Source organism: Cygnus olor, chromosome 1 (assembly GCF_009769625.2).
Source record: "Cygnus olor isolate bCygOlo1 chromosome 1, bCygOlo1.pri.v2, whole genome shotgun sequence".
In the NCBI taxonomy this organism is placed as follows: Eukaryota; Metazoa; Chordata; class Aves; order Anseriformes; family Anatidae; genus Cygnus; species Cygnus olor.
This window is the reverse complement of record NC_049169.1, coordinates 94,690,486-94,712,861: the sequence shown is the minus strand read 5'-3', so window position 1 is coordinate 94,712,861 and position 22,376 is coordinate 94,690,486. Positions and strand designations below refer to the sequence as shown.

The 22,376-nt window shown below is 38.9% G+C and overlaps 1 protein-coding gene across 3 annotated transcripts in view; it reads left to right on the top strand.

Annotated features, from left to right (window-relative positions):
• The window catches only part of NME7 (NME/NM23 family member 7), a 95,928-nt gene that overhangs the window by 18,902 nt on the left and 54,650 nt on the right, over nucleotides 1-22,376 (top strand). For all 3 annotated transcript variants that reach the window (XM_040570154.1, XM_040570137.1, XM_040570147.1), the window contains exons 2-7: nucleotides 623-730; nucleotides 4,238-4,404; nucleotides 10,007-10,117; nucleotides 13,820-13,870; nucleotides 16,298-16,505; nucleotides 19,407-19,512. In XM_040570154.1, the coding sequence (XP_040426088.1) occupies nucleotides 623-730; nucleotides 4,238-4,404; nucleotides 10,007-10,117; nucleotides 13,820-13,870; nucleotides 16,298-16,505; nucleotides 19,407-19,512 (751 nt within the window). The remainder of the gene's footprint in view (nucleotides 1-622; nucleotides 731-4,237; nucleotides 4,405-10,006; nucleotides 10,118-13,819; nucleotides 13,871-16,297; nucleotides 16,506-19,406; nucleotides 19,513-22,376) is intronic.

The window sequence follows — 22,376 nt, the reverse complement described above, 5'->3', positions numbered from 1 at the left end:
AGTCTACCTTTCAAGTCACACCCCATAATGGCAGAAAATGAGGTGTAAATGAGATCAGGTTGCTTGTGCTTTATGTAAATTTCAGGCAGTTAAGTAGTGAATTGAACTAATGTCCTTTGCTCAAATATGTTTATCTCAGCATTAACGGAAGTTCAGATATCACTGGTCAGGAAGAGGAAAGTGTTTTCCTGTAAGTTGTGTGGGAAACGTTAAAATTCAGTATTTTCGTGTGAGCGAACACACTTTTTTTAACATACCAAAGTAAGTCAGATACCTGGCTCAATTTCACAAAATTAAGAAGTCTAACAAGAACTGCTATAACAAATCAGATTTAATGACTGATGAAATCAGAATAAGATTTGAGATTGCCTGGAAAACTGCCATATTGTTTTCATCATACTTAAAAGATGAGAACTGACAAGTGAAAAGATGTCACCAGCTGTGTTAAGCAGATGAAGATGTGCAGGCTGTGCATTTACTAAAGAATTTTTTGACTTTTCTGATAGCAAATGCAAGGAAGTTTATTAGTTATTATTATTACTACTACTATTACTATTATTATTATTTATGTATTTAGAAACATGTATGGTTGCTCTGATAGCCCTCCCTTTTTTTGTTTCAGAGTCAAGATGATAGATATGCTTTCACTGCTGAATGGTATGACCCAAATGCTTCACTCTTTCGGCGTTATGAGCTTCTCTATTATCCAAAGGATGGATCAGTTGAAATGGTAAGAATACAAGAAAAAATCCTGTTATTATAAGTACAATATCCAATTAAACAGTTTGAAAAATGGAAGGCCACTACCTATGCCAATTAATTTTCCAGGTAATGAAAATGTAATTTAAGATGTACCTTGTTCTGTTTCTAAAACTAAACAAAAAGCAAAAACACTAGGTCACAGTGGAACATGTGGAAAAGCTTCCATGTTAATAATTTTTATCTTAAATCTTATTTTGGCACGGAGAGATTCATTTTCACAAATCTGTTTTCATTCAATCTCTACTTGGGTTTTAGTATTGGAACTAATCAGTGCTAACCTACTGCATGAGAAACACAAATTGAAGCTAATTCCAAGCAGGGAAATAAGCTTCAACTGAAATTCCAGAAGTCTCTTAAGAGTAAAGTGTAAAAAAAAAAAAAAAGTTACCAAAGTAGAGGAAATGGTAAACTACTCTTAATTTGCTTTTAAAGCAAGGAATGATGTTTCAGACAGTGGGATCCAAATCATCATCAAAAAAAAAAAAAAAGCATCAGTGGTGCTTTTTGACTTATTGTTCATACAACTACTCCCCTCTGTTTATTAATAGGTTAAAACAAGCATGTTGCAGAAGCAGGCACATATATAAAAATGAAGTATGGATAGTACAGATAATCCTAGTGAAACAGCCAATTCTTTGTGCTCCCCTTTAGGAATGGGTGAATGGTTTTGACTAGTCTTTTCTAATTTTTAATGGAGATCTAAAGGTCTGGGAGTAGACTAGGTTTGGATATTCACACTTCTTAATTTCATTATGAAATTTTAGTTTTCCTGCTGTAAGTATCAAATGCAGAGATCAGAAATAAGAAAACTAGCAAAATGTGCCTTTTCTTACCCAAACAATTGCTTACTGAAAGAAACCATGGTACCCATCAGTGTGAGGAGATGCACTTTGCACTTTTTACTGATAGTCTCTTTAAACAAACTCTACCATGATGTTGTCCCTTTTAAGTTAGTTATTTGTATGATGTCTGTGTGCACAGCTGTCAAAATGTGAGGATTTTTTTTTTTCCAGAGACAGTTTAGCTAATCAGTCAGGAGCCGTAATAATCTTCCTACACAACCATGTGTAGGCTGACAAAATTGTTGTTCATTTCACCTAGATGTCTCAAAACCAAGAGCTTTCAAGGTGTTCTTGAGCTGTCTTAACACTTTCTGCATCAAACATTTATGACTTGGTAGACTAGCATTTTGCTGTTGTGCTCTCATTTTAAGATTTAAGTGCTGTGTGTTAACAGTCATGAGTCTACACGGACTGTGTATGATCAAGACAACCATTAAAAAAGCAAAAATGCTTTTAACACCTCTATAGAAAGGATTTCTTAAAATCAGTTTTGGGGTGAGTTTGTGGACAGTGATTAAATTTAGGATTGCCTTCTGGATCTTTTTTTTTTTTCAGTTTCTCTGAAATTCGGTGATTCTTTCTTCATTACTGCCAAATTCTTCTGCGTCTTTTGGTGTCTTCCCAAGAGGTGATGGCTGCCCACCCTCACCTCTAACATGCTTTAGGAGAAGGGAGGTAATGGATGTGAGCCTGCTTCTCCCTGCTTAAGAGAGAGATTGATAGAGAGATCACCTTTCCTACTGTTGCAGTGATAGCTCTCCTTTATCACACACCCCAGCTGAAGGTGGAATGGAGCAATTGAAGGCTTATGTTATGTGAAATCGTCAGCTTTTCTTTTTTAGTCCTTCATATCTTGGTTATTCCTGGGAAGGAAAATTGCAGAGGGAATAATGTGACAAGTTTCCAGCTTGCCTTGCAGCCATTAGAAAACAGCACAGTTTTTTGTCCAAGAACAGCAAGCAACTGTTGTGATCAGACTGGATGCCTTGACAGAGATGTGCCCAACTGTCCAAGTTTTCTGTAGCTAATAACTCTCACAGGAAATTCCTACAGCCTGAACAACTTTTCTTTCTACAGAATATTTTCTAAAAAGAGAGAAGTCTTTAAAAAGAACATGTGCTTAGCAGAGAACTACTTTATTTTGGATAATTAACCTGCACATGTACATGAGAGAAGGGGGAAAAAACAATCAAATTTGTCTTACATCTGTTCTGTTGCAGTTTATCATTTGCATTATAGAAAGGTATTTTAAACATCCAAAATTCCATTCTAAAGAATTCTTTAACACAGGTAGATATCTCTCTTGTTTCTTTTCCCCTCTTCATCTTCTGCTTGAGAAGGGAGAAAAAGCTGGGGAGGTTGCCTTTCTAACAACTGTTAGTGAAATAACCAAGGAAATGTTCAGATTTTTAGTCAAGATGCTGAAGAATTTTAATGTTCAATTCAGTTAATAGGATTCCTGGCCAAGTACATGAAAAAACAAGTAGCTGAATTCAAGTGATTTTTTTTTTTCAGTATGTTATTGTTTCATTTACCCCTATGCTTGTAACTGAAGGACACGTAGTAGGATTGGAGAGGGCTGAAGATATTTCAGCAGGGAAGGATTCTTCCTTGTAATTCTGCCTCAGCAGAAGGAAGCATACAGATAATTTATATTCTCTGATCTCCAAAGTTTTAGCTGTTCTGGAAAAGCTCACAATTCATCTAGCTCAAGCCTAAAACAGGAGATTAATTCAAACATTTCAGAACATGGAGTATGTAATTTTACTGATTTATTTTTTTCTCCAAGGCTTGCAGGAATGAAGTTTTCTTGTAATGCTGTTCTAGTTTGTATACCATTGCAATGGAGGACAGTACACATAAATGAAAACAGAAAAGGAGAAGTTTAGCCTGAAGAGGACAAAAATTTTCTTTTCATAGGATTCCATTTCTCCAGGAAACTGAAGGGATCAGTAATATTTACATGGAGTGGAGAAGAGTGTGTTCATCAGGTTCTCTTTTGTGCTTTGCCAGCCCACCCAGAAAACTGCACATTACCGTCTTGCTACTTGCTGAGAAAGATGATACAAAGCTGAATTGTCTTGACAGGCATTTGAGCTTGCAGCTCTAGGCAGTGAGAACTTCTCAACCTAGTGCTGCAGCCATCCATCCATTCCTAATTCAGAGTCTTATGCAGTCAAATAAAGCGTAGTATCACTGGAACAATGCCCTGAAGAGGAGACTTGCCACAGACAGTGTGCATCATGGTCATTACTGGTGTGAGCCGTTGGCCTGTGAAACGGCACAGATCTGCTAGGGGGAAATTCTCAGTGAGACTGGGCAGAGATATCCATAGGCACGTGAACCGTTTATCACAGTTTGAATTAGCACAAGCAAATGGTAAAATAAAAAATGCAAAGACAGCTGTCACCCTGAGACTATTTAAATGGAACAAATTTTTAATCGGGTTTTAATCTTCTAGGCATTCCCAGTACGCATGCAAGTTCAAATGGTTAGGAATTAAATCAATTTAGTGATCAGATTCAATCTCACCGTAGCATGGAAATTTCTGAAAGTAGAGTAAAAATTATGTTGAGTTTGCCTACAGCTTAGATCTCTTGCTATGATAAATCTTAATCTTCTTTTCTCTGCAGTATGATGTGAAGAACCATCGCACCTTTCTGAAGCGCACCAAGTATGAGAGCTTACACCTTGAGGATTTATTTGTGGGCAATAAAATTACAGTTTTTTCTCGTCATCTTTCCTTAGTGGACTATGGAGATCAATATACAGCACGCAAGCTGGGGAGCCGCAAAGAGAGGTACGAAAACATGGGTTTTGAAATCTTCCTTTGTAGCTGGGGATTCAGAGTAGTTGCTCTTTGCTGGAAATGAGATAAGATTTCTTTATTGTGGCGAGAAGATGAATTACTTGCAGGTTTGCATGCAGTTTGAAGTGATCTGGCATACTGATGGCTGGAGGGAAGCAAAGTGTTCCCTGCTTGTAGGCAAACCCATGATTGTCCCTCCCACGTGATAAATCTTTAAGGCCAGCTTATCCATGGTGTCAAGTGCTGCCTCCTCCAGGTTTCTCAAAAGAGAAGAGGCTGAGGAGGAAAACATGGGCTCCAGTTCAGCTTTGTTACTCCCCTCAGGGCAGGCAGCAACAGTATTGTGATTTGCGGATTCTCTTGGGGCAGTATTGGTGTGGTAACCATGATGCGTGCTGCGCTTGGAAGTCCTGAATCTTGCAAAGCTATCACCCATCTCTGGAGTCTGTGCACAAACCTAGCACCTTACCAAACAGATCTGCTCTGTATTAACGTATAACATTTTTCAGTAATAACTGGAAACAGTAGGAACAGGAGTGAGAGAGTCCCATTCCCATTCTCCATTGCTTTTCCCACCATGGATGTGGTTTTTTTTGTTTGTTTTTTTTATTTTTTCCTGAGAATGTTTTCAGCATTTCCTGAAATGCGTCATGAGGATGGGAAGAGTAGCATGGGAGTGTCAATAAAATCTTCAGGCTTGTTTGTTAAGACAAATTTCATTTATAATGGGTAAAGGTAAGACTCATTGTCTCTTTTCGTTTGAAAGACTTGCTTTGGGAAGGACATTAAGAGCCCATCCAAGAATAAAAATATCATGAGAGACTTAATAAAATGACAACAAGATTACTTTACAAGGAATTTAAATCTGATTTGATTGCACTGTAGGTAATTTCTGAATTTGCAAATTAGAAATTTTTTATAATTTATATAATTTGCTCCAGCTTTTTTTTGAAAAGAGTACGGGATATTTTCTTAGGTATGATGTTCCAGGGAGCCCTATTCAGCTAGTTGCTTGTTCCCTCCAACTATGTGGGCTTATTTTGAGCTCTTTTTGAAGAGGTGTAAATAACTGGGCACACAGGAAGAGCTGCGAGTTTTAACACTCTTCTTAGTCTTAACCTCACAACAACATTGCCTTGGAAATGACTGCCATAATAAGTTTCCAGAGGGAGTTTTTCAGGTACTTTTTCTTCAACCTGGAGTTGGGAATGGTGGAAGAGTAGCAAAGCAGGTAGAGAATAGCAAAGGAGGGCTTCTGTATGTGTTACTGCTCTCAGTGTGCCTCATTGGAGCCTTGGGTAGATTGCATCTGTCTTGTTTATGGTTTTTATATCAATGTAACTTTTTATAGCTGTGTACTTTCTGCTCTGCCTAAACTAGCATAGTCAGCAACACCAGAGTTGTGTCAGTGAGGTGGTCCTGGGAGAGTGGGTGAGGTTTTATACTGTTCTACAAAAGGAAGGAGGGAATTTATGACATGTCAGCTGTTTGGAAAACATTTTAGGAATGTCGACTGAAAGATAACATAGATATGCAAGTGGTGTTACATATTCAGAATGGCCTAGGGGAACACAGTGAAAGGCGTCTTAAACAGGCAAGGGATCCTCAAAATCTGCTTTCTTCACAGAAGCTAGCTTTCACTGGGTAAACAGGGTCATAGTGAAGGAGCCCTTGGGCAAAATGGTTGCATGTGGGGTGTTTGTCTTTTTGGCCTGGCCCTAGCAGCCTTTACAGCAGCTATTAGAGCTATTAGTTAGATACAGTAAGATTAATGCAGTACATAATAATTCCTAAAGATAATTAGTAGTTGGAATTCTACTAATAAGTTTGTGGATGTCGTATGAGGAGAAACATTTCCCTGTCTTTTCTTGCCTCTGTGCTGTACAAGACTACCTGTAGTTTATTTCGACTTTGGAGGTACAGTCTTTGGTCACTGAATATGCATGGAGGCAGGGTCAGAAAAGGCCTATAAGGAAGACTGAGAAATGTACATTTAAAAAAAAAAAAGATGATTGTTGAATTAGGGGCCTTCTTTTTTGTCAGAAAAGCAAGCAAATGTGACTCTAGGTACGTGAGGCACAAAACAGATGTATTAAGAGACCAGTTATTACACAGGCCCTTTCTTGATTTATGCTAATGACAATTCAATGACAGTTCAATGGCAATTCAATGTAGTTTCAAATCATTACACTTATTTTTCTTCTGTCTTGGGTCAATTTTTAAAAACAGCCATATTTGATTGTTTTTCTTCCCACTCCCATCCCAGTGCATTGTAAGGAAAGGATCACAAACCATGACTAAGATGGGTAAGTAAGCACATGCTTACTTAGAACGTACTGTATAAGGAAACACTGGTGTAAAAAGTGATTTCTGTTTCTGTGGTCCTCTGGTTGTGATCCCAGGTGGCTGTAACCTAAAGTAAAAATTTGTCTGACTGGTGTGTCCTTTCTAAGCAGACTATACTCAGAGTCAGTTAATACCTGCATTTTTGAAAATTGTATGAGAAAGCTTGTGTCTCAACCAAAAATACTCAAATTCTTTTATGATCGGATATGCTATTAATATGCTTCCAGTTATTGACATAATTAGTGGTTCATCCCCTACAAGACATAAGCTACTGTACGTGTAACAGTCCTATGATTAGGAATAAGTAGATCTCACAAGCATAGCCACATCATGGGTTTTGCACCATTCCTTTGATCAGTTCCCATCTTCTGTTTTTTCAGTACTCCCTGGAGTACTGTCATAAAGTCCTTCTGAAAATGTAAGTAAACATGCTTAATTCTTTCTCCTTTGTTCCTAGGCATAAAACTGTTTCATAAAGTACTTTGCAGACTGCATCACGTCAAACCACAAAAACATATTGCTAATTAAAACTAAAAATAGGGCACATGAATCAAAATTCAATCTCAGAAACAGTCTTCAGCATCCTGAATTATGCTTTTTCTTACCCCGTGTGTCTCTGAAAAGCTCATACTGAAATGTTACAGCTTATACACCAATGCTAGAGAAAAGATAATATAAGAGTTGCTCAGTGCAGTATTTATTAGTCTTCTAGGGAAATTACTTGATAATGTAATGCTTCATTACATTTTGCAAGGAATTACAGTTTTACTGGAAAGCTTGAAATTAGAAAAGTAAGGGTCAGTTTATTTCTAGTATTAGCAGTCTGTGCTGAACAGCCTGTGTAATAACATAGATTTAAAAAAAGTTCCTCAAGGAAATGCAAAGTGCACTGGAGATCTTATTCCAGTGATTCGATCCTTGGTGTTCATGGTAAATGAGAAAGCTGAGAGCCTCTTATGGCAGGGTGCATGTCATGCCTTGTGTGACTGTGTGCACACATCAGTCTAGCACGCAACTGCTCCCCCTCACGTGCCTTGGTTCACATGGCACATCCTGTCATATGATAAATAGTGTCGCAAAATGAAGTGGAGCTGTGATATCCCTGGGAAAGGTGTTGAGCAGTCTGTGGGCCATACGAATTATGCTGGTACACTTTCCTGTACAGTGGCCAGAAGTCAGCCTTTCCTGGTCTGAAGACAAGGCTAAACCAGTTTTGGTTTATGCTGTGATGGACTGAAGCATAGGCTCAGCTGACTACTCTAATGCAATTTCTGGTAACTGCCCGCACCCTTAGTCTACAAGCCTTTTGGGTTATTTTTCCCAACAGATCTGGGCCTTATGCTGATCTGTGTAAATTAGTTTTCTGATGCTTGAGGAAATCTGTGTTGGTTTCTGAGCTGTGGAGGTCATCTATGCCTCTCCCTTGCTTTCAGATGAATTGTTACATGCATTCAAATTTCCCTCTTTCCATTTCTTGCCCTGACATCTCCCTTCCTTTACATTTGCTGTAGAATAGATAGTCTGTCTATTCCCAAAGCATCTGACAATCTTGTGTCACTTGAGGTTCAAAGTAAATGTAGTGAAAGTTCATCCGTCTCCTGTAGCCTCAGCATATTTGCTCTCACTAGAATATGTTGCTGCAAACCTAAAGGTTGCCTTCTGTGCTATGCTGGTAAATAAAATGAGAAATTTACAGTTATTTACCTTTCGTTTATGGAAGTACTGCAATAAAAAAATCTATCTTGGGTAGCCTTCGTTATTGGAAACAGTGTAAAAGATGGAAAGAGCTCTTCAGGATTGTTGGAGACATGGAGTCTCAGAGATACGGGGCTGAATAAATCATCTGTTGATTTGTAAGCTGAGCACATTTGAAGCTGACTCACCACAAGATGAATGCAAATAGAAAATGCCATTTTACAGACCTTCTTTTTGTGCGTGTTATTTTTGATTAATAATATGTTTAGTGCTGATGGTGTACTTGGTCCAATGCAAAGCACGCTAATAAAACAGTCCTAGCCTTGGGGATGTACAGTATAAAAAGATAATTATTGAGAAGACAGGATGTACTTGGAAACAAAGATGTGGGAGAGAGCGTAGAGATTTTAGGATTGGTCTCCCTTAGAATATAGCTGTCAGTCAGTAAAAGAGATGTAATACCTCCTTTCTTAACCTTTTGTTGTGTCTGTTAACAGTGTCAACCATTTGACATTCCAACTGTATAATATCATGAAGTGTATGTACTGTTCTACTGTACTAAGCACAATTTGATCCTTTTTCTCACTGGGACCTCCAAATATTTAAAAAGTAATAATAAAACAATCGTTTCACTTTGAGTTTTATGGAAGAGGCACATATTTAAGTAATATTTTTAGAGAGAGAAGTTTAACAGCTTTTTATGTATGTAATGATTTACATAGGGAGCTGAGCAAGGTTAAGGAGCGAGAAGGAAACAAATGCGTTGTGTTCTAACTCAGAGCAGGGAGTGGGGAGCACAGAGAAACTATCTACCCTTACAGCAAGAGAGATGTGCTTCAGAAATTTGATAAATATATCATACTTCCTTCTGACTGAATATTCCTCATACCTTTTGTGCACCAGGAAACAGTTCTTTTCTATCTGTTGTTAAAGACCCAATTATGAGACTGTGAAGTTACCAACTTTAGTTGTTTCCTTGGATCCTTGCAACTGAAATCCCTGAGTAAAATCTCTCAGACAAATTGCACTTAAAAAGCAATTTAGGTGTTAAATTATGTGGATTCTGTGGGAAGAACGTCAAAAAACAGACAAGTTTTCAGCATGCAAGGAATTCCTCAAGTCTGAAAGAGAAGTAGCAAACTTCAAGTGTTGATTGTGAAACAGTTGCTCCGAGTTCTGGGTAGGAAAGGTAGCTGTTACTGTGGAATAGAGGTACACACCACTTCAAGAAGTGGCCAGATTGTTTGCTCTCAGAGTGAGGGGAGAAGCCAGCAAATAGTGATCACTGGTGGAACACTGTGGGCTGACTTGGCTTAGGAAGCCGCGGAAATTGTAATGTGCAAAGCTCATTGTTATCAGAATAACGTCTTGCATAGGCATTCAAGAACAGCGTGGAAATTGATGAGACACTGGGGCTGGGATGCTTAACTGTGGCAGAATTTCTCTCTTTGATGTGATGTTTTTCTGTCTGAATATAAACTCGACATGCACACTAAAAGCTTTAAGGAAAGTGTTGGCAGTCTCTCTTCTTTCTTTTTTTTTTTTTTTCCAGAACGCTGGCTTTGATTAAACCTGATGCAACACCCAAGATTGGAGAGTTAGTAGATATCATTATTAATGCGGGATTTACAATAACTAAGGCCAAAATGATGATGCTTTCAAGGTAAGGAATTTTTAAGGTCAGCTCTATTATATCTAAATATTATTTGTGCAGTTAAGGCCATTCTCTGCAGCTATCCCATGTTGTTCCACACATTAAATCCATTCCAGTGAGTAATAAAGGGAAGACTCATCTGTTTCATAATCATGTGTAGGTTTCTGAATGCATGTAGAGAATTAAGCTAAGTATTACAAAGTTCTGTGCAAATGAGTATGGGTGATTAAATATAGAATGTCTCTGGATGAATCCAAGGTGACTAGCATTACTTTAGCAATTCAGTGGTGTTTATTACCCACGTCTGTATGTGCTCACCTCATGGCTTCCTGATACAAACCATACTGCTGATTATAACGCAGTTGTCTTGAAAGGAGTTGGTTTCTTCACTCTTAGTTAATCCATCATCTTAATTTCTGCTCCCACAACCCTGTTTGCTTTTTAATGACTAAAAGTCCCAGGCAAAGCAAGTGATCTTTTGATCTCAATGCAGGGTTGAACAGAGTTTACTCATGCATCTTTCTACTCCCCCCACCCTTCGCTGCTCTCCACCTGCCTCATTCAGCCACAGGGATATGAGAAAGCATTTTGCAGAGGAAAGAACACAAATGGTTAATTTACCCTAGAAGAATTCTTCAAGGTTACTGTACAATTTCTCAGTTGCTGCTTTGCCAAACCTGTTCATATATAACATCTTTCTCAAAAGAAAAGCTATCCGTATTAAATAAGATCATTTTAATGGATTCTTGTGGTTTCTATGTGAGGTCAGGAACAATTTTGCCCCAGCTCAAAACCTTTTTGGCTTTTTGAAATACTGATAAAACAACTATGTGATTCCCTCCTCCTGATTCTGTGTTCATCTGCTGCAGTGTTTGATACTGGTCCCAGATCCTCCCTCAAACAACTCCCGTTCATGAGTTCAGGTTTGTAACACCGATTGACAATTCACAATGTCTTTCAAGCTAGCATTTTTGGCTTGCTCTCCTGCAGTCTGAGATATTTGATCCTGAAGTGTTGGGTGGTTCTTTATTTCAGTTTCTGAGAACTTGAACTGTTGAGCCAAGTCGTGTGACTTGAAGGAAATGGAAACTTGGAGATTTAAACTTTTATTGCCTATTGCTATTTTAAAAATCCCTGCTTGTCTTATAAAATTGAAAATAATGATTAATAAGCACAAGATTGAGCTGCAATACTGGATATATTTAAATACTATTTGAGAGTTTGTGGTTTCTCTGCATACCATATACTCTGTTTCTTGTGACTATGCCATTTTAAAACTATGGCTTTGCCAAAGTCTTCTCCCCCTGAGAAGATCTGTCATGCTTGTTCAAACCGTCATCATCTATTGCTCTGTGTAAAGAAATTATTACTGACATTTATCTGGCAATCCCTGTTAACTTGATTCATGCCTTCTGTAAAAATTGTAGCCAAGACATAAAAGTGAGGGCAGGCACCTGCTTTGATAGGTCAGCTCTCTAGTCACCTAAGTTAATCGTGTCTCAGTTGACTCTGCTGAGTCTATTATTCCCACATGAACACTGTTTTCTTTATAAGCAGAGAAATAATGAGTGAGATGAAATGAAAAGGAGCTATGTTATACAGCACAATTACAATTTTGTATTTCTTGCAATAGGAATACTTAACTGAGTAGTAGAGCTCAATTTGTTTCAGAAAAAACATCGCTGAAATATTTCTTCATATTCAGAAATTATAATACTGAGTACTGCATACTTTTTCCCATTTGCTTTCCAAAGTTATTTGCTGAATTAGTTTCAGAAGAGGATATTCTGATGAAATAGTGAATTGGAAGCAAAAACTCTAGACTAATTTTCAGAGTATATGTTTGAAGCTTGAGATTGCAAGAATTCCTGTGACTAGCGTCATTTTTGAACAATGTCACTACCTGAGTTATGAAATGGAAGGAAAGCATGTTATCTGTGTAGTCAATGAAGATCTTTTGAATTTTGAATGGTCCATACTAACATGGAACTGAAACTATTCACTTCCAATGTGCAGGCAGTTATTTAGTTTAAAAAAAAAAAGTAAAAAGAAAAAAAAAGTTGAGGCTGTTCAAATCTTCGTGACTGTTAAGAAAATTGAATTATTTTTAGATTCTTCTTTAGGTTTTTTCTTTCCTCTGGTAATATCAGGCTTAAGTCTGGACTGCAAATGGAGAAAGATGTGAAAAGTTGCACTGCAGGTAACGGTATCGTGACTGTTCAGACTTTGAGTCTGTTATTTGGAATACATGCAGGTCATTTCTTTCAGTAAAGGGGGCTGCTCAAAGTGAGCAAAATCATGAAGACCAGAAAATTTCAGAAGACTGTTTCTGTAGGTAAAAACAATTTTCAAGATGGGAATCTTTCAGTCTCTCTGCATCTCTGCTTTGATTGTGAGATTTGTACCCAGACTAAGGGTGGGCAATATTGCTTGCTTTCAGCTGCCAGTCCACCTGCAGAGCTTGTCCTTCTCCACAAATTTCAACTTCAGAACGTGGTACACGCCAGGATTGTACAGACTTTGAGCAAGCCAAGACCAGTCCTGTGCTTCCGAAATTTTGAAGTTGCTGTTGCAAAATAACAGGGCTAGACTTGAAAACCCTTGTGGATTCTTCTAGCTGTTGCCATGCAGAGAAAGCAGTAGGTGTAGCAAGAGTTAAACATGGGAAGCAGCTGGGGAAAAAGCAGGGAGGAGAGTAGGCTGGCTAGCTGCAGCAGGTGTAAGGTGCAAAGCCAAAGAATGGTATGCCCGCTGGTGGATGGAAAGTGGGTCTGCCCTACGGTCCCTGAAACTTGCATAGTCCTGCTAGGTGAGTGCAGCGCTGCTAGCAGCAAGGCTGTGACAATGCAGAGCTTGGAGAGGGCCACCACCCAGTCTGAGTGATGAATATTCTGGCATTTAGCCTGCAGCAGCATGTGCTGTGCTATCTGGGTGCTCAGGTACTGAGACTAAGTAGCAGCTGGAGCACAAACATACTGTGTATGCTTGCTGGCCTTTATTTACCTGACAAGGTGAGGAGCCCTCCTCATTACGGAAACCCCTTGCTATGGGAGACTGCCGTGTGTAGTAACTGGTGTTTTCCCCAAGGAGAAGTGCAAGACCAAATTGAGTTTTCAAGTGGCAAAGTATAGGAGAAAGCATTTTATAATATGGAGGACATTGTGCTGCCTATGTTATTTGTAATTTTTGTGGATACTGAGTAGAAACACGGTTATGCAATATTCTGTTGTGCTCCGGTGTAATCAAACACTAGCCTCAATAAGGAAATAAATTCCAGTGAAGCAGATAAATTGTTTATTTATGTTTTAAAGCCAGACCTCATTAGCTAGCTTACACACTGAAACAGAGCTGAAAGATGAAAGCCATGTAACTGTGAATGGCTTATCAAGAGGGTGTCTCTGCTGCATTTATTTTCCAACCTGAGAATGTGGGGACCATCAGTGACCCTGAAAATCTGTGTTTACGGGCTTCAGTGATTACTTCCTTTCCAGAACAGGCTTGTAAGGAGAAGTCAACTACACCTCCAGCCATGCTAAATAAGACAGAAAGTTAAGTGTAGTTTCTGTTACTGGACATGAACGCCCCACAAGCTGTCCATCTTGGGAAGACATTACCTGTAGAAACATGTTGATGAATGATAGTTTGTGGCTTTCAGAGGTTTTTATATGTACATACATGCATATATGTATATGTATCTTTTTATTCTTCCAGAAAAGAAGCGGTGGATTTCTACGTAGACCATCAATCAAAACCTTTTTATAAGTAGGTATATCATTTTCAGTTTGACATACATATTGAATGCACATGATTCCTTTGCTGTATTTGTCACTGCAAGACCATGGGAACATCAGAGCTTGTCTTTAGTTGAGTGGAGCTCTTTGCAAAGTATGCACACTGTTAATCTTCCTCCAGGGAGAGATCCTTATTCCAGCTACCCAGGGTTTTAACTCTCACTTTTACAGCCTGATGATATTAGGAGACTGTCTTTAGTCTCTCTGAAAATAAAATGTTCCAAGCAGGGCAAAACTTCAAAGCCAAAAGAAGGAGCATCTTCAGGATCAGGGTAGAGCTTGCAGGTAATGAGAATTGTGGGGAAACATCTGTGAGAACTGATTTGTAGCAAGTATCCCAAATCACAGGTAACTGAAAGGATGGTGCATGAGGCAGTTGTTTACTGTACTGCTACTCTTGGGCAAAATGTCAAACTTTGGTGATGCTGGACTGCTTTTCCTAACAAACCTTAGTCTTTCTGTAGCTGACCAGACTGACACTTGTGTCCCAGACATTTTCAACAACCACCTTTCTTTTCCCTCTCTGCATTTTGTAGTCTACCTCTTTCAGGAAGAGGGTGCCACTCTGCCTTGTGTTTTTTTGTGGAACATGGTTTTGCAGTGTCGAAAGATCTGATTTCAGTGCTGTTATGAAGTGCCTGGGTATAAGGATCTGCCAGCTTTTTTGCAACAGCAACTGATTTATTTTGGGTCCAAACCCAAGCCCTTCACTGAGACGTGACTCCAGGCTATGCCTGACCGCTTTGGAGATCAGAGGAAGATTTAGAATTGCCTTTTCTTCACAGGCTAAATTTGTTTGAATATGTTGATAAATAAGCAAGAGTTTTTCCTGTGGTGTTATTTCACAGATATCTATCTACACTAATGGTAGCTATCTGAGGAACCACGAGCTTTTGTCCTCTGTGATGTACCTGGTCTCCCATCCTGCAGTCCTGTTAGCTACATATTCTGTACAGGACTTTTCTCTAATTTATAAACAAATAGTTATAAATCATTACAAACCAAATAGAGCAAAAATCTTCAAGCTGGTAAAATGTAAAATCTGCAACCCATTTATATTTAGCATTTTATTGCTTGTCTGTAAAGAGTACTTTCAGATTTAATTTGCAAGTTAGTCAATGCAAAACTAGTCAATGCAAGTTTGGTGAATAGTAAAAAAAAAAAACAACTCTACTTTGGAAAATAATGTTTTTCATATTAAAGAATTTAATTTATAAAATAAATGTATTTAATATTCAGAATTAGACTGCACAGTAAAGAGTGTTGTGGAAATCAGTTTCCTTCTTGGGTATATATATGCATAAACCATTTAACTGTATCCTAAAGAAGCAGTCTCTCAAGAAGAGAACATGAGTTCTAGTAGTATCCAGTAGCTTTTCCCTCTGTAGATACTTTATGTTTATGTAACTCTTTATAGTTTTAGTATTTTTCCTTTAGCAAAGAGCTAGTGGTCTTCTGTCATGCCCACTGATCTGCGCAAATGATCATTAGGAAAAAGATGGATGGCGAAGCATTCATGTCCACAAGTATAATTGTGTAAAGCCTTTTTAAAAAACATAGTACAAAAAGCATTGAATAAACTTTCTCCTTTGTTGGTTCTGTCCAGACTACACAGTGAAAAGACAAGATTGTCATTATACGTGTTCTATAAAGTTAAAGAATTATAGCTGTGAGGTTTTTATCTTTCTCTTTTGAATAGAACATCTGGGTTTCCAATTTTGGGTGGTTGCTTTCTTGTGAGATGGTCAGGATAGGAGGCAAGCTGCTCTTGACAATCTCGTCTCCTTTCTCATATTCATCCCACCAAAATGAGACGATTTCTGCTTATGCCAGAATGTGATAACTTATTTGTGTTTAAATCTCCGCTTCCTCCCAAACTTTCCAAATCTTAATTCTCCCTCCTCTCCTGCTTTGGGTTTTGGCTGGGCAAGCGTTGACTTGGCATGCACAGAGGTCAGGCAAGTGAAGCACTCCATCCTAGCAGCATCACTGAGGTTGTGTCAGTGAGGAACATACACAGGGCAGGCGTAAGGATCCTGAAAGTCACTTGTGCAGAAGAGAGATGCTTAGGAATCATTTCTGTCAGAAAAATCACAAGCAGGGGGCTTTTTCACCATTGCCAGTACTGATCTTTTAAAATTTATTTTGAAATCTAACATACTACACAGTAGCTCGAGTCAGTTTGTGTTATCTGATGCTTTTTCTACAACCGTAATAAGAAGGGAGACTTTGCACATGACCTAGTCCAACCTCCTCCCCAAAGCAGGGACAACTTCAAAGTTAGATGAGGTTGCTCAAGGCCTTGCTGAGTTGAGTTCTGAGCATCTCCACTGGATAGTATGTTTTTGTTGGCTTTAATTTGTAGCCTGTATCACCATATGCTGTTTCCGTTTTGCAGTGAACTTCTCCATTTTATAACGAGTGGTCCCATTGTTGCTATGGAAATCTTGGGAGATGATGCAGTTTGTAAGTGGAAAACATTACTGGGGCCTGCTAACTCTGCAGTGGCTAGAACTGATGAACCAGACAGCATCAGAGCAAACTTCGGACATGATGGCATAAGAAATGCAGCTCATGGCCCAGATTCAGTTGCTTCAGCTGCACAAGTAAGTTTTTGACTGGGTTTTTTTAACTAGTTTTCTTACTAACATTATTTAGTAACACAGCGGGGTCAGGAATTCCTCTTTTTTTCCCATTTGAGTTCAGAATTAGTTTAGGTATTCTTCGTGGCTCCTTCTTAGCACGGAAAAATAAACTGTCTGGAAAGAGAAATCATGTTTATGTCTGTCACAAAGGGAAGTCTTGGGCACTTTGATCAGGAGAGCATGCCTGGTCATTCTTAACATCTTCTGCGTTTCACTTACTTGTTCTCCTCCACAGTCCTCACTAGTCCTCTGCCTGCAGCTCGCTTTTCTTTGCTGTTATTGTTCATAATGTGTATTTATGAAGACAGGCCATTTTGTATTGTTTTATGTTTTGAAAGGTAATACAGTGGGCCTGGCATCGACGAGTTTGGTTCTCTTTTGCTTTGTTTGCAGTCTGTGTCTTTTGTTAGTGTTAAGAAAAAGCCCTGGGGCTGGGTGATAGATATTACCAGCATTTCTACTAAACTTGTGTGCCTATTCATGTGCATTGATGTGGGGTAGATACGCTGATAAGCAATGGCTAGAACAAAGTTTACCTAACAGTTATTTGGTATTGCACCATGGTACCTTAGCACTAGACCAGCCTGGCCTGCAGGGCCTCTTTGTCCCTGGTTTTGACAAGAAATCACATTCTGGACCTGAAGTACTTTTTCTGATGGCAAGTTTGGTGGAGATGGTATGTATTTGGAAAGAGTTTGGATGAAATTGATCTCCAGTGAAGTGACTTTTTTTAGTCAGAAAAGTCTTTGTAGTTCAGAATAAATAGCCAGATGCCTTCATGTACAAAAGGAAACGTTTCTCTTTGTTCCTGTGTACTGCCATGACAGCTATGCCAGCTTTTGAACCGAGAATATAGGAGAAAGCATCTTTTAGCATGAGATTTGATTAGAAATTTAATTAAGTGTTTTGTCTTAAGCGTGTTGTTCTTGCATTTCATTATTTTTAAAATGCAGTTTGAAGGCCTTACTCATCAACGGTATTTTTTGACGGAAACTAGTATATTGCTGAACTTTTGCAGGTGTGTGCATCTTTGTGGTGTTACTGATACCAATCTCTGATAAGTCCACTCAGATTTTGAATTTAGCAGTCCTGTGCCTATTTTAATTTGGTAGGTCCAGTATTACATGGTTGTATTGCAGCTGCCATGGAAACTAGCTGGCTGCAGCTTGCAGAAGCTTTCCTGAAAAGAAAGAAATATAAGATAGAGGGGCCTAAACAAACTCTTCTGCAAGAAAACTGAAGTCCCAGCCAACCTCTAGTGAATGTAATTTGAACTAAACAGTTAGAGTAGAAGACTGCATTGTTCTTTTTGGGGGCTAAATGGTGAGTGAAAGTAGGCCTCTATTGTACTGTAAGGCGGTGTCTCTTTCTGCAGGCCAAATTTGGGGATTTATTTATATTAGGCATAAATTAAAAATATTTTCTTTTTAAGGCACCACTTGGTTTTGTTTGGCATTTCATTATCCTAGTCCTTCAGCATTATATATTTACTTTACTCTTCTGGCTTTTAAGAGGCAAAAGAAAGTGTTAAATGTTTTAAATATTTTGCTGCCTTTTCCTGGCTGCTACTTTTAGAGCAAACATTGGTTATCAGAGTGGGACAAGGTCTTTGTATCATGCAGCATGTCATCAGAAGATGGATGTAAGAAACTAACCCTTTTGCCTCAGATACGCAAACTTAAATTGTAGATCATTTTCTAGGAGAAAAACAAAACACACTTTCCCTTTTGTTGGAAGACCCATTAGTTATAACTGTATAATTGTTCAAGTCAGGATTACAGGAATTGTCAGAATGCCATGAGGTAAAGACTGAAAGATAGTTAAGTCTATTCCATCTGAATTGAGCTAGTAAATTAAATGAGACAATTCCAGGAAATGGCCTTTAACATTGTTACTGTTACACACAAAAAATCAGATAGATTTGGTAGTAGTAACTCCAGGATATTATTATTTCCCTTAAATAGAAATTCATCAATTCTTTTGCTTAATTTGACCAATAGGTCTTAAATGGAATCTGTGTCTCGAGCGTTTGGCTAATGTTTATTGGCAGATTGTGTAAGCTATGTGAATAAATTGTATAGAAAAAAGCGTGAAGCTGGCAGTGAACAGTAAAAAAATATCACTGAGGAAAAAAGCTTGGATGTCAGGCTTACCCCGATATGGTCTAAGACCCATGCTTCATGGTACTTGAATAGCAATGGCAGGAAGAAAGGAAGTAATTGGAGGCAAAGAGGTTCTTTTGATTCATCCCAGAAATAAGAGCAATTGAGTTCATCAGCTTCCATTCACTAAGACACAAAAAAAAGGGGGGGGAGGTCAGTAAGTCATGAGAAGGGAGTCAACAATTTTAGATGAAGTTTAATTGTTTAAAACAATTGGAAAAAATAGTTGTAAGCAGGCGGGATGGAGGTCAGTTTTGTATATAGAAAAACTGGATGCTCATTGCATTTTTGCTCATGTGGAAGAAAAAATGGTGTGAAAAAAGGGAAGCAATGATGTGTCTATCTGGGATTTGATTTGGGAAAGATGCTGAGGAAAGAGAGAATTCAGAAAACTGGGAACACCTCTGCCAAATGATTGTGGCTGCAGCATTTTGAGTGCTCTGAATGGAAATAGATTGCATTGTGGAAGTGGAAAGGAAAAAATTGCAAGAAATATTCAAACTGTGGTTTTCTGATTGTAGTAATGTTGCCAGAGAGGGAAAGATATGTTTGAGAGAATATTGTAGGGGAAAAGTGTTTAGCACAAAAATCCATAATTAAGGTTTATTTTCTGTGACTATGGATACTTATGGTAAAAGTTTATGTATTGATGTATGTAGCTAGATAAAACTAAAAGGTGTTAAATTACTGTTGTTTTCAGGAGCTGGAGTTGTTCTTTCCCTCCAGTGGAGGTCGTGGACCAGTCAACAGTGCAAAATTCACAAACTGTACTTGTTGCATTATTAAGCCTCACGCAGTTAATGAAGGTAAGCAATGCAGATAGTGGAGGTGAAAGCAGTGTATGCTTTTCTGTATCCCATGACCATTCCTGTGCCACTTTTTTTTGCAAAAAGTGAAATTGCAAGAACACAGGATATATTTCATAGTATGTACAAAAGTATGCAAATACTTCATCTTTCATACACGTTTTTTATTTCTGCAGTTTACTTCCATGGGTTGTGTGCCGTGTGGGTGCTTTTTAATTTCAGAAAAAGCAGTGAGAGGTGAAGAAAAGGAAGAACAATCAAATTATAAATGAGATTAAATGAATCTGGCTGTGACAGCTTACCATATCCTTTCTCCTGTCTGTCCACCAGACTCATCTGTGGGAGGTTAGCATCCCCACAGCAAAGTAAAAGCAGAACATCTGTCTATATTGCAGGGCTCGCAAAGGGGTATTTGTTCTGATATGAATCTTGTTCTGCTGACTGCAGTGAGAATGGAAAGTAGCAAAGTCTTATTTACTCTGTGAAAGTGAGCCAGAATCTTGAAACATTTGTTGGACTCCATGATGCTTTCTGTCCCAACTGCTGCCATGCAGAAATAATCTCACTTTTGTGGCCTCTACTTAGATAGAAGAGCATGTGTAAGAGCAGTGAGTGCAGCAAAATATTTTGGTTCTGGCACTTCAAAAATATTTCTGAATGCAGGATAAATATTGCCATGTGAGAACACTGAGATTTTCAATGGTAAGATGTGGACCACACCACAACATTTTAATTACTTCTCTGTGGATAGCTGAAATAGAAACAGTGGAAGTGGCCAGAGCAGTTTCCAGGCCTTTCACACCTCAAGTCTGAAGGACTTGGTGAAGGACATGGCTTTTACAAGAAAGAGTCTTGCACTTACTGTTGGTAAAAGGCCTGTTATCTCTTTGAGGCCTTGCACTGTATTTACTAGTGATAAAGTCAGCAAAGACAGAATGATGTTCCTCTTACAGAAATATGAGCAGCAGCTGAAACTATGATATTACCTAGCTGAACATTTGCAAGAGGCAAACTTTACTGTGGCAGGATTGTTAAGGTCCTTAATTTTTCAAAATGGCAAAGTGAATGGCTTGAGCTGTGTATTCTCATACTTGAGATATAATTTCTATTACATATGGGGGCTTAGACTCTTACTTAGTGAGCCCAGGCCTTCTTCATTTTAATCCTCTTCGTTTCCTTAGATTTTGTAGTGCTCTGTCTCTTACTTTTCTTTTGTCTTGAACTACTCAGAATTTTTCTGAATCAAGGGACTAATTCTTGCCCCATTTGCACTCCCCTCTGTATGTGTGTTGGGGGAGAGGAGTGGGAGAGGGAGATGTAAGTACAGATAAGCAGAAAATATAAGCGTACACTCTGCCTTGTAGTGTGAGAGCTGGAAAGACTGGACAAAAGTTGAGCTTAGGATCCACTAGTATAGTCCTTTCTCTCACACCACAAGGAGCTGGAAAGATAGATCACAGCTTGCAAACAGCAATTAAAATTTGAAAGGTGGTGTACCTCGTGTGAGAATTCTCCATCCACATGGCTTTGATTAGTTCTCTCTCAACATAATGAAGGAATCAACACTGAATTTTCTAAGTCAGCAAAGCGTTTTGTCAATTTAAAATTAATATGAAGAGTGATGGAATTCAGGGACTGGCTGTGCTTTTACCTCACTAAGCTGCGTTGTTCCTGTCTGTTCTCTCTGATGTTACTTTAAATGTCTCAAAAGCCATAGGTGCTGCACCTCTTAAAGAGTTAACAAGACTGCGGCAGTTCTGTAAACGTTTCCAGAAGCCTGACCTCTGACAGGGAGTTGGGCTTAAGGGAGGGAAGAGTCACTGTGGCTGGGCAGCGATCTCCCCCTTTGGTGGAGAGCACTGGTGTGGCTTTGCATTGCATATGGACTGTTCCCAGTTGGCAGCTTGAGGTGAGATGAATCCTTCACAAAGGCTGCAGGAACTCTACAGCATCATCAGCCCAATGGGCCAGGAATGTCGCATGGAAGAGGATTTGGCTTTCTTCAGTCTTCCTTAGTCTTTCTTGTACTCCTCTTTAGCCTGTCACAGAGTGGCATCTCTTTTGGTATGCTTGGTTCTCTTAGAAAGCACTTTTGCACCATCACAGTTGGAAGAACTGTGCATAGCAGAGTAGAAAGCTGTGTGCTAACTTTACAGCAGCTTCCGAGCAGAAGTGCCACCATTCCTTTTTCCCCTTAGGTACTGCTTTGGAGTCAGGGAAAAGCATGCTGAAAGAATTTGGGGAACCTGTTCAGGTTCAGTGGTCTGTGACAGAGGAGTGAGGCCCTGCTCATCTCATCTGCCTTTTAACAGCTATTAGTAACTGTTTGATGATACCCGAGACATTCTGGTTGTTCCAGCAGAATTTCTTGTATCTCAATTAAAGTAGGTGCTATAGCAACTAATGAGCTTCCCTCTAGGCAAAATAGCATGTAAGAGAGTATGTGGTCTTGAAGAAAAGCAACTTGCTTCCTCCTCAGGAAACAACACATCTCACTGTGGCCATCCACTCCTGCCATTTCTAGCAGGAAGAATGCAAGGTGAAATGTGGAAGCTGGAGAGGGGATGAAATCCCATGTAGCCATCAGTGTCAGGTGGTGGTGCGACTGAGGCACAGAGAGGAAAGTTATGTGGGTCAGAGCAGCAGAGCCTCTTATGCATTGCAGATTTGATTTCTGCTCTGCAAATTTTCCGTATTGAGTATCTAAAAATAAACCTTTTTGTAATTTCCTATGCACTGCTGAGACTTTGAACTTATCTAATTACCATGAATATAATCTACTCATTACACGTGTACAATTATGTGAAGTTTCACTTACATGCTTGAGTTTATACAGAGCTGTAGTCTTCTGCAGGAACATTTGA